At 46.3% G+C, this 18,830-nt stretch overlaps 1 protein-coding gene across 1 annotated transcript in view; it reads right to left on the bottom strand.

The window, feature by feature from the left end:
- Positions 1-2,488: 2,488 nt before the first annotated feature.
- ILDR2 (immunoglobulin-like domain containing receptor 2) overlaps positions 2,489-18,830 on the bottom strand; it is a 32,468-nt gene continuing 16,126 nt past the window's right edge. Inside the window, exons 4-10 of the mRNA XM_010137555.1 lie at positions 16,503-16,559; positions 13,051-13,197; positions 12,160-12,336; positions 6,853-6,966; positions 4,904-5,114; positions 3,318-4,008; positions 2,489-2,524 (exon numbers count right to left, since the gene is read on the bottom strand). Coding sequence (XP_010135857.1) covers positions 2,489-2,524; positions 3,318-4,008; positions 4,904-5,114; positions 6,853-6,966; positions 12,160-12,336; positions 13,051-13,197; positions 16,503-16,559 — 1,433 coding nt within the window. The remainder of the gene's footprint in view (positions 2,525-3,317; positions 4,009-4,903; positions 5,115-6,852; positions 6,967-12,159; positions 12,337-13,050; positions 13,198-16,502; positions 16,560-18,830) is intronic.

The raw sequence follows: 18,830 nt of genomic DNA, 5'->3' as shown, positions 1-18,830 counted from the left end.
GGTGCAGTCAATTCACTACAGGGACATATAGCCATCCAGAGGGACCCTGACAGGCTTGAGGAATGGGCCCATGTGAACACCTTGAGGTTCAATAAGGCCAGGTGCAAGGTCCTGCACCTGGGATGGGGCAATCCTTGGTATCAATACAGGATGGGGGAGGATGTCATTGAGAGCAGCCCTGCAGAGAAGGACTTGGGGGTACTGGTGGATGAAAGGCTGGATGTGTGAGCTGACAACGTGTGCTCACAGCCCAGAACTCAAGTCACATCTTGGGCTGCATCAAACGCAGCACGGCCAGCAGGTCGAGGGATTCTGCCCCTCTACTCTGCTCTGGTGACATCCCACCTGAAGTACTGCATCCAGCTCTGGAGACCTCAGCACAAGAAGGACATGAACCTGTTGGAGTGGGTCCAGAGGAGGGCCATGAAAATAATCAGAGGGCTGGAACACCTCTCCTGTGAGAACAGGCTGAAAGAGTTAGGGTTGTCTATCCTGGAGAGTCCCCAGGGAGATCTTCTTGGGACCTTCTAATACTTAAAAAGGGGGCTGTAAGAAAGCTGGAGAGTGACTTTTTACCAGGGACAATGGTTTTAAACTGAAAGAGGGTAGATTTAGATTCGATATTAGGAATAAATTCTTTACAACAGGGTGATGAAATACTGGAAGAGGTTGCCCAGAGAAGCCATGGATGTCCCATCACTGGATGTGTTGAAGATCAGGTTGGCTGGGGCTTTGAGCAACCTGATCTAGGGGAAGAAATCCCTGCTCACTGCAGGGGGTTGGAACTAGGTTATCTCCACACCTCCTGCATGAACCACTCTGTGATTCCATGACTGTATGCCCCTGCAGGTTAATCTTTCTCTCGCCAGGAAGACCCAGGACTGGGTTTTCCAAAACTATAGTCATTGCTAGAGGAGTAAAAAGCCATCCTTTCATCAATTCACCTTTTAGCATGAAAAATGTATTTGATGTATGTCATCAAATCTATGGAGATCGTTCTTCCTCTCCCCTAACCACTCCTGGTGAGCTGCTCTGGCAAAGGATAATGCTGAAATGAATTTATCATTTTTATGGAGAATAGCTGTGATGTATTGCCAGTGTGAGCACCTGAGGTCAGACAGCTCCCCAGACTTCTGGAGTAACAGAAATGACATTTCAGAGGTTGACAACAGGGATCAAGGTACTGGACCTTAAAATGTTCCCACTGTCTTTCTTCACATTATTATTTTAGCAGCTAAAAATTAAACAAATGACTGTATTATACACTATGAAAACCAGAATGTCAGGCTTCCACCAAATGGTGTGAAGCATTCACTTCTAAATTCAGGTGTTCCTGAGACAAGAGCCACTAAAACCATGTTGCCACAGAAGTGAATGAAATGGTGGTAGGTGGAAGAGGTGATGTGTTCATCCATAGTGTTAATACTTTTTCCACTGCTGTTACTGCTCTCATCAGTGTCTCGGAACAAGGACCAGAAAGGACTAATACCAGTAGCACAGAATGAAGATCTGCAGCTGCCCTCTCACTGAGACTTTCTCGGTTTTGCTGCTTTAAAACAAAAATGCTACTTACTATGCAGAAATGTCTGGTGGTGCTGGAAGCAGAGTGCCAGCAAGGCTAGAGCACTGCTTATGAGAGGGTGGAGTAGATATTCTAGCTTGAAGCTCTACAGGGTCATAGCTCAGCTGCAAGGAAATGCAACTGTATCAAAACAAATCACAGTGGGGATGGGGGGAAAAAAAACCAAACACATCATGCTCTCATCACAATAAAAGCTACTTTGATCCACTTTCAAAACAATACATTAATCTCATCTGCAACTCTCATCACGCAATGAACAGAACTAAATATATTGAACAAACCCAGCCCATAATTGTCTGTCTCTCTGTTCATCCCTTGCCGAAGTTAACACCTCATCAGTCTTTTCCTATAGCGTCTGAAAGGATGTAGTATTCCCTTCACGATTTAGGGCCTGATCAGCTGGAGACAGTCTGCAGCTGCAAGAACAAGGCCTCCTTCCAGCATGAGGATGATACAGAAAAGGCTCGTAAGTATAGAAACAGTTTTGATCCAGAGAACTGAGGAGACAGAGAGAGCAAGAGGTATGCACGCACGCTTCTCTCTGCACGTGAGACAGGGCAAGAGGCACAAAGGCAGCCTCACTTACAGCTCAGGGCTGCAGGGACATGTAGGGACAGAGCTGCTTTCCAGTGCAGAATGGAGGGCACTGGAAAACATTGTGCTAGAGACAGCCCTGGCCTCATTTTCCTGACAGACTCCCAGAGCCTCTGAGATCGACTGCTGTTCATGGGAGTCCCTGTCTTACAGAGGCCTCTGCTCCCCTGATGAAACAAACAATTGAACCAGAGTCCACGTCTGATGGCTGTGAACGTTCACAGAGGCTTGTCTTGCTTGTTGCTTGGTATCTTTTCCACTGCAGTCACCTCATGGTATCCAGCCCATCAACATGACTCGTCCACAACAACTTCAAACCACAAGGGACATCCTCGTTGGGAAATCGTTCTGAGGAGAAAGAGAAGAGCTATGTCCACAGGAAGGCACCCATGGAATGGACAAAGAGACAGACATAGCTTTGACAGAGACACAATCAAACAGAAACAGCTTTGTCCACTCACACCTCTTTCCTCTCTCACACACACCACTTAAACTCAGGCCTAACAGCCAAGCTGCTCTAGCAACAACGTCTCCCTCACAGAGCAGACTTCAGCCAGCTCCCCCTCCCCAGCAAATATGAACTCACCAGTCCTTCGCTAGCAGAAGTGTGGGAGGATGTTTGGCGCTTGCTGGTATCCTCTGTGAGGAATGCCTTTGGCATGCATGGCTGCTACACATACCCATGGTCACACACACACACAGCAGCCTGTCATCTCACCTCTTTCAGAAAGAAAAGGTGTCTTACACCATACCTTGCTATTAGCCCTGTCCCAGTCAAGAAGAACAGAGCCTCTCAACCTTTCCTTAACAAGGATCAAGGCCAAAGCAATGTCCTGTCATTTCTGTAAGCCCTGGGTAAATTCCCTTCCCTACCATCATCTTCCTAATATCCCTTACTCCCAGTCCCAGGCACATCTGGCTCTCCCCTCCATCAAGAAGTTCCGTGTAGGAGCTATGTCCCTTTGTAGCCTCCTATACCCACAGTGACTGCTCTTATCTGAGGTTCCCCACACTTGGACTCCAGGCTTCACTCTTCTGGAGAGAAGGAGAGCCCCCTTGCCTGTAAACTCTGGTTAGTAACCCCTGCCTGGTGGCTCCCTACTCAGCCTATTTAGATGAAGAACACCAGATATGGCCTCACTGGTTTTTTGGGGTCCTTTTTCCTCTTCTTGTCAGAGGCGTTGAGGTAGGCCTGCTCCCTGGCCCTGTACGAAGGTCCTCGACTCAGCTCCCTCTCGCTGTAAGGGGGCAGGGTGTCCTCCTCTTCCTCCTGCTGAGGCGGTGGTGGTGGCTGCTGCGGCTGCTGCTGTGACTTCTCGGCTTTGTAGGTAGAGGGTGGTGACCAGGCATAGTATGTTCCCCCACCTCTCTGGCTAGGCTGCGAGCTCAGCTTTGAGGGGGTTTCACTATGGTCACCGTTCTCATCGTAGCTCCGGGATTTCCTCTCTAAGACGCTGCTGAGGTAGGAGTGATCATATTTCTGGCTCCCTCCAGGTGTCCGACTCACCAGCCTGGGCAGGTGCTTCTCCTCATGGGCCCGTCTCCGGGGTGGGCTGTATGACCAGCCTCGATCCGAGTCCGTCAGCGGCTCTCGGTTCCCTCTGCTACGCTTGGTGTAGTACTCCTCTATGGAGCTATCCTGGTGGGGCAGCCCTCCACTGCGCCCACCATGCGACTCTGACCGCTCAAAACGCCGAGTTTCCTGGCTGTCTGCCCGCCGGGTCCGCTGACTGTAGGACTCTGCAAAGGCTGCCAGCTCATCCATAGAGACGGCTGGCACTCCCACAGAGAAGCTCTTACGGGACAACATCTCGGACTTAGATCTCTGCTGACTGAAGGAGGAAAGAGGTCATGTTAGAGGGCAGGATTCAGCTGTGCTCATCCTCTTGGCTGCCTTCACAGACAATGGAGGAAACAGGCACTCCTGGGGAGTGAATCATCTAACCCGTTTTCATCATGTTCTGTAGGAAGATGTACCACATCCTCAAAATCCCTGCTTCTCTCTGCTGACTGTAAAGGCAGCTTAGTGCAGGTAACTCTACATGTCTAATGTTACTCCAGATGAACTGCAGAGTGCACCTCATCCTCCAGTATGCAGGGGTGGACTTGCTTGGCCCCAAAGCTTGTAGGTGTATAACCGGCTGAGAAAATCCAAGAACCCAGCTACAGAAGCTCACAGCAGGGCAATTTTGAAGCAGGTTTAAAGAGAGTGAGCTGGCACAGTAACTCAGTACTGAGGGAAGGAAATTCCTGCCATTGCTTTCAGGCAACTGGCTATGGGAGGGAAGGATGTGATATCTGTCTTCCAGGCACCAGAGTGCCAGTCCTTTAGGCCTGGAGTACAGGTCTTCCTGCACCAAAGCACCAGAGTGTGACTCCTAATAAAGTGCACTGGCACTGAGGAGTGCTGGAGGGATCGGGTACAAACCTCAAGAGAGGACTTGGGGAAGGGTGGCTTGATTTCCTATTGATCTCACTTTTAGATCCCACCTGGAATGGGGCCAGTACCTAGCTTTTGCCTAGCTAGGTAGGCTTCAGCAGGCTCATGGAAATCAGATTCATTATGACCTCATCTAGTGACACCTCCAGATTTCATGTTTCTCTCTAACTCCTCTGACCTGCAAGGCAGAGCCAGAGCAGCAGGGAATGGAGAAGAGCCAGCGGTCCATCTGTCCCTTCTCCTTTCTTTACCACCTTGCCAGATATAGCTTCCTCCCAACTCCTCACCTGTGCCGGAAACTGTCCCTCTCATCTCTGTAATCAGAGACGGCCTGTGATCTTGACGTGCTGCCCCCACCAATCACTCCGGCCCAGTATTCAGCATCACCATCCAGGTCCCCTGCAGGAGGCAGAGGTTTCCTTCGCACCTGGCGGTAGGGCTGCCGGAAGTTCAAGTCCTCTTCATGCAAAGAGCTGAGTTCAGAGACGGTGTTGTTATCTGCAGGGGAGGTTGCAGAAAAGAAATGAGATGGGCATCACCTGACAGCACGCGTGAGAGGGGAGGAGAGAACAGGGAGGCTGTGGTGCGACCACCTGCAGCTTTTTCAGAAAGAAGCTGAGCTGCCCCCTATCAGAATGGAATATCAAAATGGAATCCAAGGCCTGTCTCCAAACCCTTGATTGATCCCGACCAAGACTCTGGTGGCTCAGTTTGGACATAAAGCTGCTATTAGACCTACAGGTCTTCTGAACCAGTAGCTGGCAGCTGGGTATTGCAAATGGCATCAGATGCCTGTGTTCCAACTAACTGTGTTCAGCTTTCATGCTAAAATCCCCCCTCAGCCCTGTTTCAGTAACATGTGAGCTCTCCACCCTCCCAAGGCGGGCACTGAGCTTAGCGGAACATCATCACAGCAGTTGTGCCACCTCCTCCTTTCCTGGTGTGAGACAGGCTGGCTCTGGATTTGGCCTGACTTGCCCAGCTAAAACAAAAACAACCCCCTCAAAACAAAAGATAAAGAAAAAAGTAAGAGACTGTCTGAATCACCGTCAGTCTCTACCCCATCAAGCACACTGACATCTGGAGGACTGACATGCCAATGTGGAGAGGTCTTTTTATAGTAAATCTTGTGGGTGGAGAAGAGAGTGTGCTCAGCAATGACTGTTTTAGAAGTATATATAATTTGTTAGTTATGCTTAATCTGTACAGAGCTTTGATGTCATGTCATTCCCCAAAGCCCTTACCTTCATTGATTTGCAGGATCTCACGTCTGTTTTAAATGAGCCTCTACCAGTGTCTAACGTGGGTTAGCTCTGCGTGAGTCAAGATGCTGCCTGCACAGAACAGCTAGAGGACAAAATGCAGCACTGCAAGCCCTTCTTGTGCACACACCTTATCCTGGCACTTCATCTGAGTCTCCTGATGTGGAAAGATCCCCACCTGAGTTTGTATTCTGACACTCAGTAAGTGCAGCCTCAGCATTTATTTAGGGAAATAAAACTTGCAAGAGCCTATCAGAGGACAGTGAAGAATACCACAGGGAAGCTCAGTTCTGAGTTTGCATCATGTCCGTATTTGCCACCCTTCTCCCGTTCACCTGCCAAGCTGTCAGTCCTGATGCATGTACCACCTCTGATCTTCTGCTGACCAGCATCACAAAATCTGATGATCTCTTGGTTTCTTTAATCTTTCTTGTAGTGCCTGCTCATTTTGCAGAGCAACAGCCACTCCAAACTACCTTTCTGCATCCTTCAAGCCACAGTGTGGTCATTGCAGCCACACAAAACATGCTCTCCATTCCTGCCATGCTGGGAATTTACAGGCATCACATTGTAAAATGTATAGAAATTGTGAGGACAATATCCCAGCTATTATCACACCACAGGCTGTAGTGTGATAGGATGTACCAGAAGGCATGAGTATGGACTTGGCTTTTCAGATCTCGATGATCCAAAAGTTTAATTATCTGAGTGGGCGCTTTTCATGAGCATTTGAGTGTCTCTCACCTCGTTTACTCTAATTAAGGATTATTCTAATTAAGGATGTTTAAGCAGCAGATCTTTAAAATGAGAACATCCCTATAGTAGCCTAGACTTTATCTGCCCCAGGTACCACATCTTGGACATCATACCCTAGAGGCTGGGTCTAAGGCAAGGTCAGTGAACTTTTAACTATGAATTTGCAGTCTTTTTCAGGTCAGTGAAAAAAAAAAAATCAAACCATGCTTGTTCCTCACATCGTTCTCGCATCCTCCTAGCTGGGTCAAACTGCGCCAGTTCTTTCTCAACATAGTACAGCACCTTCATGGAGTCCCTCTCCTTGTCAGCCTGGATCCTGTACCCTTTGCGCACTGCTAGGAAGAAGAGAAAAGCATTAGAGGAAAACACATTTATGTCCAAGGAGAATTTACAACAATATTGCTTCCATAGTTGAGCTCATGTCTACAGGCAGGTAGGCTGCGTCTTCCAAAACAGAGTGAGTCAGTCTTTGCTTCAGAATAAATTTGTCTATAACGTGGGATGTAAAGTTGTGAGCAGCTGCATCATTTACAAAGTTTGCAGTAACAGCAAAAATCATTCGTAAATGCCCAGTCCGAACATCCAAATGCATTAAGTGGTGTCATTGCCACAGAGTGACTCCACCTCCCCCAGAGGATGGCAGAGAGAAGTGCCACTCATTTCCCCTTCTTCAGCACTACAGAAAGGATTCATCATGGTATGGGAGAAGCAATCCCAAAAGATCAGGCTTCCTCTATGCAGCAGGGGCCATAAGCTCCCAGTCTGCAAGGGAAGCAGATGGCTGAGCATTTGGGAGCTGTCACAGGACCACTCCACCCTCCCATCGCTATGAATTCCGCTCACACAGGTTGAAGAGCATGTGGTAGGAGAAGCTCCAGTGAATACAGAAGGAAACACAGGAAGTCCCACAAAGCACGTCACGCACTGAATGCTGGTTGAAGAGCATGTGGTAGGAGAAGCTCCAGCGAATACAGAACGAAACACAGGAAGTCCCACAAAGCACGTCACACACTGAATGCGGTGATGGGGCCAATCAGGTCACTGGGTAACTGTGAAAGTGCCTGCTCCGGCATTCTTTACATGCTTTATTTCACAGAAAAGGTATGTCTAACACATATATTAAGTGCTTGACTCTTGGGATTACTCCACTTGCACAGGAAGTCTGGACAGCTTTTTTGTTTTTTCCACATCTCTGTGCGTACAAGGGAAGTCCTACACACGTGGAGCCACAACAGCTCTGACTCTGGCAGGCTGGTTCCACGCACACTCTGCATGCTAACCTTATGAACAGCCTGACTACCTCAAGGCAGTTCTATAGTCAGCAAGCAAAAAACTCCAACTATCAGAACTTTGAAGAAAATAAGGCTTTTGCAGCAGATTATTTAAGAAAGGTCTCGGCCTGAGGCTATTCCAAGATTGACCAAAACCACAGATCTAAGTACAAAAGAGGACTGCAGTCCTCAAATTCAGTCTCATTAGAGAACTGTTGTGAGGACAATTCAGCCAGCACTACAAAATGTAACCTCTCTGCCTTGCATGGGGTTAATACGTTCCCTTGTGTGAATCCTGCAGTGTTGCATGCGTGTTCCTCTTGTGGCACAATTTAAATAGTTGGACGGTCATTGCGAGCCAAGTTGTTCTTCCTGTTTTATCCCACAGCCCAATACATCAAGCTACTAACATATGGGTTTGGTAGTACGTTTAATAGTATGCACTGCGTGGGCTGAACAAGGACTTGGCAGAGGTATTCTTAGGCACCTTCTGTCCTAAACTGTTGTGCATGTGTCTGTGCACTATTAAATAATCATGCTCTGCTTCAGAAATGGCTGTGCCATGGAAATGCATAGAATGATTCCTGTAATAATCCTGCAGATTGCTTCAGGAGGGAAGTGCTTTTCCATGGGTTTTGACTGTGCATATGTAAGGTAAGTAACTACATCTTGAACTACCTTGTGTTTCTGTACTTGGGAAAGGTATTAGATGACAAAACATACTATGAGTCTATCACGGTCCTGCTTTCAATGCATCTCCAGACAGTTTAGCTACAAGCAGTCTAGAGTTTCACTGTGTTTTATTGTCTCCACAAATGTGTGCACAATGATTGAAAATGCACACAGTGATTTACAGACCACGAGCAACCCTGCCTTCCAAAGTGGAAGACCATGATGTCTCTTCAGGCAAAGACAGGTGAAGAGGGGCTGGACTGACTGGCCTCAAAAGCAATGACTCTTGCTGCACTGCACAAGCAGCAGCAAGGTGAGTTCTCCACCTTACCATCATGGCTGAACCTCTGTTTGGTACTGTGCCAAGAGAGAGGCCTCTCGCTATTCTTTCTTCTAATGTATTTACTAGGAGCTCAGCTAAGCTGCCACCTCATTTATACACAGCCCAGCAACCAACCATCAGCTGGAAATGACTCTGACCTACTAATAACCTTTGGGGAACTTGAACAGATAGCTTCCAGACCCTGTCTCCCCAGAGCCACTACTCATGCTAAGGCTGTGCCAAGCATCTGTTTGGGCAACATCTATACCTCCTGGAACTGATGGAGAATCAGCTAGCTTCATGCTTGACTTGCTATTGCAGCTGTGTAGCAAAAGGCAAATTAATTTCTTGGTTAATTTTGTAAGCATTTAGAAATTAAATTTGGGTTTAAATCTGCAAAAATGACCGTGAACAGCTCACAGACAGTATCTGCCATTATTGATGAAGTGTATTTTGTCTCTACATTCATTTATTGAATACTTCTTGCAATTATATTGAATGTTCAACTTATTAAATCCCTTTATTACTCCTTTGTGTAAGAACCAAAGATATTCTTGCTTCCTCCTCACACTCTTCTTCATCTGTAGATTGCCATAACCCTTTAATAAGGTCTGAATATTTTTAGGCCCATCTTCATTGTAAGGGAATAAAGATGCAGAGACATTAACCACTTGTCCAGAACCATTCACTGAAGTCAAAGGGAATGGAACATTCTTCCCTGTTAGACCATATTTTGTTCTCCTGAACAGTTCATAGATTTCTAATGTTTAATTTGTGTTTAGCTAGACACTTTTTTTATTCCTCTGTGGGTGGAACCAAGTCAGCCAAAACTGTAAGCTGTTTTCCTCCCCAGAAAGGACAACACTACTATTTTTTTGGACAAGTCTGGTTAGGAAGTAAGTGATGTCTCATCCTTATACGATTTTCCATATTGAAGGTTTGGAGTCCAGTTCCTGGATCAAAAGCTTCGCTGTGTGCATGGTTTAAGGAATCTAAGCAAAAGTCACCAGGTAACCACTGGATTTAAAACAGATGGAGCATGCATCCTAACTTATGTGTTTCCAACACTCAACCAAGTTAGAGAGCTGAGTTTTTCCCCTGTTCAGCCCTAAGTTTAGGATAGAGTTCTGTACTTCACTGGAGCTTTGTCACATGACTTTTCTGTAACCCTAGACATATTTTATACATATGCTTATGCCTGCCTGCCTATTGCTCCCTAAATCACCTCACAAGAGTCATTTATAAGCACAGAAACAATCTAGGGCAAAGGCTGTCCTTTTTAGCTGGGCAGGCAGGATTACAGAATCCTCCAGTCTCTGTGCCCCAGCACTTCCAATCCCCTTTTTTTAAATAAACTTGACAGAAAGGTTGAAGTCTTAAAGACAGCAAGTTCCAGATCAGACCTACTGAGGACACAGAGACCATAATTAGTGCTCCTTCTAAGAAAAGGCCTTTATTATAAACTCAGCCATTACCTGTTTTGTTTAGCTTTTGTCTGGCCAACCAGCAAATAAGTAGCTTCGAACAGACATATAATGTTTTCTCTTCTACATCCTGTAATTAGGGGATATTCTAGCATTGTGGAGGACCTTAAAAGAAAAGGAACAGGATGCAGCATATCATCCTTCCTCAGCTCCGCAGTTCAAGGAACACCTTGAACAACAAGTGCATGATCCAGACTAACGGTTTGTCTATATTATTGCAAAAAAATATTAATTCAAAATTTAAAAAAAGCGCTTAAGAACTTCTGCTGTCTTGCCACAACAGTTAAAACTCTGTAATAATGGTTTTATTTGTAATATGTAGCATTTTCTGTCAAGTCCTGAGTGGGGGGATTAAGCCCAGCCAGCTGATTTGGATTATATAATAAAAGCATCTTTCTGTGTAATGAATATGGGATGCAAAGAGCCATTCCATTTGGTTACCAAAACGCATCCAGAGTTTTTCATTCTGCATTTATGCTCTGCTAGTAACATAGAGCAGAGACAAGGCTGGCTGTGATCCAACTCTTAAAAAACCCCCGGAGTTCGCACTGCTGACACCATGCTCTAGAGGTGGTGACATTTTTCACAGGAGAAAAAAATTAAGCACTAGGCTGTCATTCGTCATTTTCTGACAAAGGTTTTGAATTGGATACGTTCTGCTGTGGATCAGTGATTGATTTATTTCCTCTTTCAACATGCTCCATTCCAGAGCTCTGTTTTCATTTCAGTGGGGGGGAAAAAGTATGATTGATGAAGGAAAATACTTTTTTTTTAATTCCAGAAAGGTTAATCAACTGACTGGGGCAGCAGAAGGATGCGTGGAGTTACTCCAAAAGTTTGATCTTGTCTTTTTCGGAAGTATCAACACATTGACACGAGCAAATTTAACAATTGGTAGTGTGGTGCTTTGAAGTAAGACATGTGGTTGGATCAACGGCAAACATACTGTCTCAGTATGGTGACTCTACATTGTAGAGTCTTCTTCTGTCACTTCTGCTGCAGCATGTTTCTATTGTGACAGCCACTCTGATCCTGAAATACTAGCATATGGCTAAATAGCTACCCTCTTTTGCCTTGATGGCAGCTTCCTTTGCAGTGGGAGAAGTGACCCTTACCAGGACAAAGTCACCATACCGAACACTCTATGTCCTTTCTAGTTAGAAGCCTTTCATCACTCACATTTCACAAATGCAAAGGCTGAACAAAAACAGTGACCTGCTGCCCTCTGTAAGGTAAGGGAGAGAGGGTTCAGCCCCAAGTGCTCTTGGGCAGAAATGCCGAGGGAGCATGTCCCTGTGCCCAAAATGCCATGGGGACACTGAAATACTCTGCAGCAGAAACTGCTGCCAGAGGGCTAGCAGTGCCCTACAGAGGGGAGGAAGAACGGCTTTACCAAGAGAGTGAGTAGCTTGCAAGGCGTCAGCTCTAAAGGGGAAATGGCCACTGCCTCTGCACCCCTGAAATCACCTCCATCCTTTTGTCCTCCGCAAGAAAACATTTGCAGCAGTAATAAGAGGGGTGCCGGGAATGAACTTTGCCTCCCATTCCCCGCTGACCTAATTAGGCACCCACAAACTGACACTCTGCTGACGGCACTGGAAAAGCTGGACCATGTGGCCCTGAGGGATGCAAATGGCATTGTCAAAGCCAGGATTAAAATGAAGTTTCTCTGTGTTTCTTCTGTTCTTACCACTCTATCAGTGACAACAATTCCTCTGTTTCCCAGCCCTGCTCCCAGTAAGAGGACTGAATGTTGTGCCTGGCACTTCAAATTACCATTTTGGCTTCCTCCACTGGAATCACTTGGAGCTAAAGGAGGTGGGTGCGTCTTATCCATCAGCACAGCGGGAGGCGGAACACCAGCTACAGGAACACTGGGGATGTAGTATGGACCTGGCATGGAAGAGACTACAGGAGGATACCCAGCTTTTGCTGCCTTGCCGGCTACATACACTGAAAAAGAAAAAGAAGAGCAGTCAGCATCAGACCAGTCTCCCATAGACCCACATGGCACATGGCCAAAACCTGCACATCACCAACACTGGTGATAACCCAACAGGAGACAAGTGGACAAATGAAATGACAAGGACCAATGTGAATATCTCTAAGCCTCAAAAGGCATTTAAAAAGTGCTCACGGCAGGTCTGATGAGCGCTGCAAGATGCCCATTCAATGTGTAACAGCTGGCATTACCCCTGCCACAATTTACTGGCAGTTCAGCTTTAAAAACAACTGATGATTCAAGTAGCTGGCATGAGGCTCATGAAACTTGACAGATCTGCCCAGGAACCTTGCTGGGTTGCAAGCATTTTGCAGTTGTAGAGGGCAGCTGCTTTGCATTGCCAGGAAGAAACCTCCCAGGATGCTCTTAGCTCGGACCCACAACATTCACTGAAATGACAACAACTTGGGAAAGGGGATCATGACACTTTGGAGAAACAGCACAGCTGCCAAGGCAGGGAGGGCTTGAGGAATCACATTTGTAATTAACTTTGAGCACTCAACCGTTGAGCAATAGGTCAGATGCCTCACCCCCTAAGAACTACTTCTTTAGTTCAGCAAAGTGCTTAGGGCAAAGGAAGCAAGATTAGCAGATTCTCCTCCTGTTCTGCCAGGGAGCAGAAGTGCATGAGAAGATTTGCACCAGGCTCGGACAAGGTCACTCACGTGCCCGGGGACAGCAGCAGGACTCGGGACAGCAGGGGCAGCGGACGTAACAGCAGCAGCTGTGTGGGCAGCACTGGCACCAGCAGATCCCCACCAGGAGGAAGAACAGGAACGCCCCCAGGATCACCAGGCCCACAAACACCCACTCTGGAAAACAAGAGCAGAAAGGGAGATGATTACAGGAGTGAAATCCATGTAGAAGGGAACGTCAACAACATTCTCCCAGAGAAGAGCATAGGGACAAAATAGATGGGTAAATAATAGAAGTGGACTCCTTGTGGGTGTAGGAGTATGTCCCCTCTGAATTAGAGCAGAAATAACACAGGACGATGACAAATGGAGCTACAGAAATGTGGTCCCTTCTTGTGACGTCTTTGGCTGGCTGAGAGACGATCAGCACAGAGGCAGGAGCTCTGGTTCCCCAGCACAGAAACCTTTTACCCCACAGCAGACCTGTATGAATGCCACAGGACATGCTCCATTAGCATTTGTATCTCATGAAAGACTCATTCTTCCCAGCCATGTTTATGCCCTGCTTGTGTGTTTGTTCCCTACCACATTCTAGTTTTAATGGGACAAATGATGGTTGAAAAGCATGCTATAAATAGACCAGCAAATGAGCCAGGCCTGCCCCTTTGCAACTAGGCCCACACATGCAATTATTCTTTTGAATATGCCGAACGAACATCCTATCCAGGCGCTGCAGCCAGCCAGGAAACCTAACAACCACTTTCTTTTTTTTTTCCCCTTCTTCTCCCCGCTGAAGCCTCATATGATGTCTGTCAGGCCCTGAAAGGGAGCAGCTAAAAAACACCCTACCAGTGACAGCACAGAAGACCCGGTCCATGAAAACCAGGATGGGGTTTGAACGGGAAAGGGGGTGAACAGAGGTTTCTCAAACTTTGCTGCTGCGAAATCTGCGGAGGCAGCAGCCATGGTGGGAGCAGGCACCTGGCTGCACTGGGTCAGCTCCCAGCTCTGCATCTGGCCACTCTGTGCTTTGCAGGAGATTGCATGCCCGGGGCTCTGTCTACCGCCACATGGGAATTCCCCGGATTAAGGGTATGGTCAGTGAACACCTTCAGACCAAGAAATCTCAAGACTCTGAATGTGCGGGAGGCCTGGAGTTGGTTTTACGTCACGATGCACCAACCTATCTAGGAGTCAGACCACTGGCAGGGAAAGACCACCAAGTGTACCTTGGAAAGAGGGTAAGAAAGCAAAGAAAGAAGTGGAGGGGCTGCTTTGCAGAGGGGTAGGGTTTACCCACATGCCAGAGAGAAAAAAGCAGCAGACCACTGTTTCCAAACAGAAGTCCAGCGGTCACTAAGGGGTATCCTGGTACTTTTATTATTTAAGATGAATAATTATTGATACAAGGATTGCAATGTGAGTATAGAATCACAGAAGAAAAACAGTGCACCTCTCACCTGTGTCGCTAAGCTGAAAAGTCAAGGAAAAATGTTGGAACAATCAAAACAGAATTTTTTTCTAGTTCTTAACAAAATGCAAAAATAGGAAGTTTCATTTGGTTCATGCACAGCATTCTGTTTGAACAAAAGTAAAATTCTTTGCTTTGTTGGAGTTTTCCTTAACTCTTTTACAAACAACTCCCTTCTTTTAATGCCATTTTTAATCTAGAACTTAAAGTTTCCTTTAAAAAATGTCAGTGAAAGATCTGGCATTTACAAATCAAATCACCTCATTTCAGAAGTGTCAACTGAAAGGTTTTATATTTTTTGAAAACACTTCTTTTTTGGCTAAAACAGAAGAATTTCAGTTAAATTTGCAAATAATTTTATTCCTCATGGAATAATCATTTTTGGTAAAGTTACTATATTCTGGGAAAAAATCAGCTAATGAATAAGGAAGTGGCTGGAGGGAAGCATTCATGAATGGAAAAGTAAGAGCTGAGAGGAGAAGATTACTGATACAGTTCCTCGAGCGCCGGTTCTAGGAGCTATCTTATTCAATATTTTCATGAATGACCTTGATACAGAAAATAAGAATGTATTTATGTGTCTTGAGGGTAAGAGGTAGGGAAGCATTGTCACTAAAGATGAAGACTGGGATATGTTATAGGAGGGGCCAGTCATCTTTGGACATACAATAAGAAACATAAAATGCAGCAATATACTGAATTTCAAGGTATGCAGCAATGCTTTCAAGGTCACATGTTCAAAGATGGAGAAGAACTTCTTTTCTGAACAGGACTTCATTAGTTGAAAAAAACTGAAAAACAAAGATAAATGATCCAGTACCCTATTCCATCATAGGGCAACTGTAACCACCTACCCAATACAGCCACAATAATGGCAAATGTAATCCTCCGCGCAAGAGAGAAGGAATTTCCAGTCGCATTAAGGAAATATTAATGCCATCATACTTCCCGGTTGTTTATACCCATACAGTGAGGGTACCAAAAAGCTAGCTGGCTAACACACAAGAAATTTATACCCATTCAGTAGAACCGTAAATAGTGGGGGGGAAAATGTGTCAGGCAACAGAGAATCAAATTCTGTCTATGCCAAAAAGACCAATCCCTCTCCTGCCACGCTGAACTTGCAGGGAGCATTGGGTTACACTGGAGGTGGGGGAGTGTCTGCCTTCTCTCCGTTTACATCTCTGAGACAGACTTGAAAATAGCTTCACACATTTATGTGGAGTTGCATTTTTGCACAAACATGTGAAAGAAAAACTCCTTGGGCACTGTTGGGGGATGATCAGATGACTCAAGGGCTAAATGTTGTCACAGCTTTTCCCTTTCAAGGACAATCTGTTGCACAGTCTCTGTTTCCTCTGCAAGGAGTGCCAGAACTGGTGGCTCTCATTAGCTTGGATAGTAAGGGGTTTATCATGGGCACAGAGCTTTCATGTCTGGTCCAACCACCTGGCGTTACCTGCCCTGGCCGTGGAGCACAAGAGAGGCTGTGCTGCTGACGGGTTGCTCACCAGTACTCTATTTCTAGCACCTCCTGTGCTACCATCTGTGGTGATGGTTGTAACGGTACCCAAAGGTTAGGGTCTGGGGAGCGGAAGTTACGCCTTCACAAGAGCAGCTGGTGTATAAAGCCATATGGGCACACAAGGCTGCTGAGGTCTCACAGGCTGGAGTGGCGTTACTTTTGTGCTAGCAGGGGGAGAACAGAGCCCTTGATACAAAACCTCCCTGGAACAGCACTGGCATTTCTGCTCTCACACTGATCCTGACATGACATCAACTGTCTCCGTATGTCTACGTACGTCCCAGCATGGCCATTCCCCGCCCAAGTCCCACCATCAGCTCTCTCAGATCTCAACCCAACACACTTCCGCAGTAAGCAATGGGCTTTTTTTATCCCCAGATAAAACACATGTAAGAGTGAAACGTACACCACACAAAGATGTTGCAGAAGGATAAACAGACAAGATGACAGAGGACTGGGTGATTGAAGGGTGAAATGACTGAATACCTGGCATAATCTCCACAGCAAAACTGGGCAAGAGATCAGCAAGCAGCCCTGTCCTGCCTAGAAAAGACAGAAGGAGGAGAACAAGGAGAGGTTACTGCAAGAAAAACACACTCCCCAGCCCCTGCCTCAGCCACCAGTCCCCTTCCTCATCAGCCCACTTGTACTCTGTTAAGTGAATTCCTATCAACCACAGATGTCATCCTGCTCAATGTCTCGTATCAGCCTCTGCACTTCTGCCATTTCTGTGTCCTTGCATTTTGTCTGTAACAGCAGGGCTGGGAGTAAAGAATCTGGAACAGAGCTTCTCTGATCTAGGCACAAAATGACAAGAAGAGGGAGGTTCCCTTAGCATGGTTACATGGTGACATCTTTCTGGAGTTACGCTCTACACATGCAAAAAGCTTCTGGAAATGCACAACAGCCCTCAAACAGGATTTAGTTTACTTTAAAGATATACTGATACACTCCGGATGGATGTGAAACAACTCTAACCTAAGGCCCTTGCCAAGCCGGCCACATGCATCCAGCACCTCGGGGTGGTGCTCTCCGTGTGGGGCTCCTCAAGTGCAGAGAGAGCTCCAGGAAAGAACTTTTGAGGGGAGTATGCACTACTGATTTCAAGATGCACAAGCAACTTGGTGAGATTTTGTGATACAAGGCCAACTCCCAAGCTAAGCAAACCAACCAGAGAAGGATTTGTGTAGAAATTTGTGGAATCACTTTGCCAAAGGGAAAAAAATAAAAAGGGCAAATCAACTTCTAATTTGTAACTGAATACAAACAAAATCCAAGCCCAAAGGCAGCTTGGTGCCTACTTATTTTGGCACTGAATGTCTGGGATATTTCTAATACACAGCCCTATGTGCAGGGGCATCCCATAGCACCAGGATCATGCTAGGTTTTTTAAAGACATGCATAAGGTAGGAGAGCTGCACTCTGACGAGAGACATACATTATGGGTGTAACAGAAGCAGCTAAGGGTAAGCTAGTGTAAAAGTGGTAGAAAGCTACCTTTAACCTCCCCACATGCCCTTCAGGTCCTGTACTAAACAGCACTCAGACACAGTGATGAACTGGATCCCATGTTCCTTGGCCTCTAGTCTGTCCTTGAAGCGTGTTATAACCAAAGTCCCACTGTCCATTTTTCCTCAGTGCTTCAGCAGAGGTTCTGTAGAGATCAAAAATCCAGAAGCATGCCTGCTGGAGCCATAACAAACATATTTTGAATGCAGGCAGGGTTTTGAAATCAGTTGCAACTCATCAAAGCTGTCCAGTACTCACAGTAACGCCATCATGATGAGGTGCTCCTGAAGCCTTAGCAAAAGGTACAACACTGATCCTTCAGATAATTTACTACTTCCAAGGAGGACTCTTGCCAACAGTCTACTGCAATATTTCCATCTATATACACAAAGAGTTTTGTGACATTCTTTGTGGTCCATTTTCTGGAAGGATCAAGTGTCCAAACTGCTCACAGCTACCTTGTTCTGGGAAAATGCTCACATATGCTTTCTGCTCGCAAGGTATAAGCATTTATACAAAATATGCATGGCCTAAGTCTTGGGTGCCACAAGTGGGCTCCAAACACCTGTAACAGTGTGCGTCACAGTATGCTAGATTTACGTTACATTCCATCTGCATATTAAATATATTCCTTATTTTCCCAGCACACACCAAAAAATTACGCAATTCTTGCATAGACCTCTGTGTGTGTGAACAACGTGTACATGTTAGCCTCACACACGCAGAATGTATGGGCAGACATGGGCATGCCCTAGTCTGAGAGGAGATGTCACTGGACAAATAGCTGGAGGTATATAGCTAATTTAGGGCTGAGATTTTTGGTACCAGAGGTAAGGGAGTGACACCTGTAAAGGACAGAAGCTACATCTCGAGTCCAAATTGGTGTCTGCTTTATTTTGAACCTACCTGAACAGCCTTGATCCCTGCTAGTGCTGAGTCTTATGGTGGCTCCTGACCCCCAGGAGGAACCACACATTCAAGGGGAAAGAAGCATCCCTCAAAAATAACAGTGCTTGAGAACCTGGTAACTCGTTACAAAGACAACCAAAGTAGTTCCTCTGCAGTACCTATAAGTTGTCAAGTAGTGCACTGCTTGTGCAGCCTCCCTCGACTCTGATGAGTACCTGCTTGAGGAATTTGCTCACTCTGCCCCGCCAGCACCAGTAGGGGTCACACAGCTCTGGGCACCACCGCTCCCCGCCCCCGCCGGAGCTACCAGCGGACCAGGCAGCACCCAATGCCACCATGCCTCAGCCTGAACTCCGTCCCATCGACCAGCCCAGCTGACCACCAGCAAGCACAAAG

The sequence above is a fragment of the Buceros rhinoceros genome, unplaced genomic scaffold (assembly GCF_000710305.1).
Source record: "Buceros rhinoceros silvestris isolate BGI_N320 unplaced genomic scaffold, ASM71030v1 scaffold11696, whole genome shotgun sequence".
NCBI lineage: Eukaryota > Metazoa > Chordata > Aves > Bucerotiformes > Bucerotidae > Buceros > Buceros rhinoceros.
This window is presented reverse-complemented; position numbering and strand designations above follow the sequence as displayed.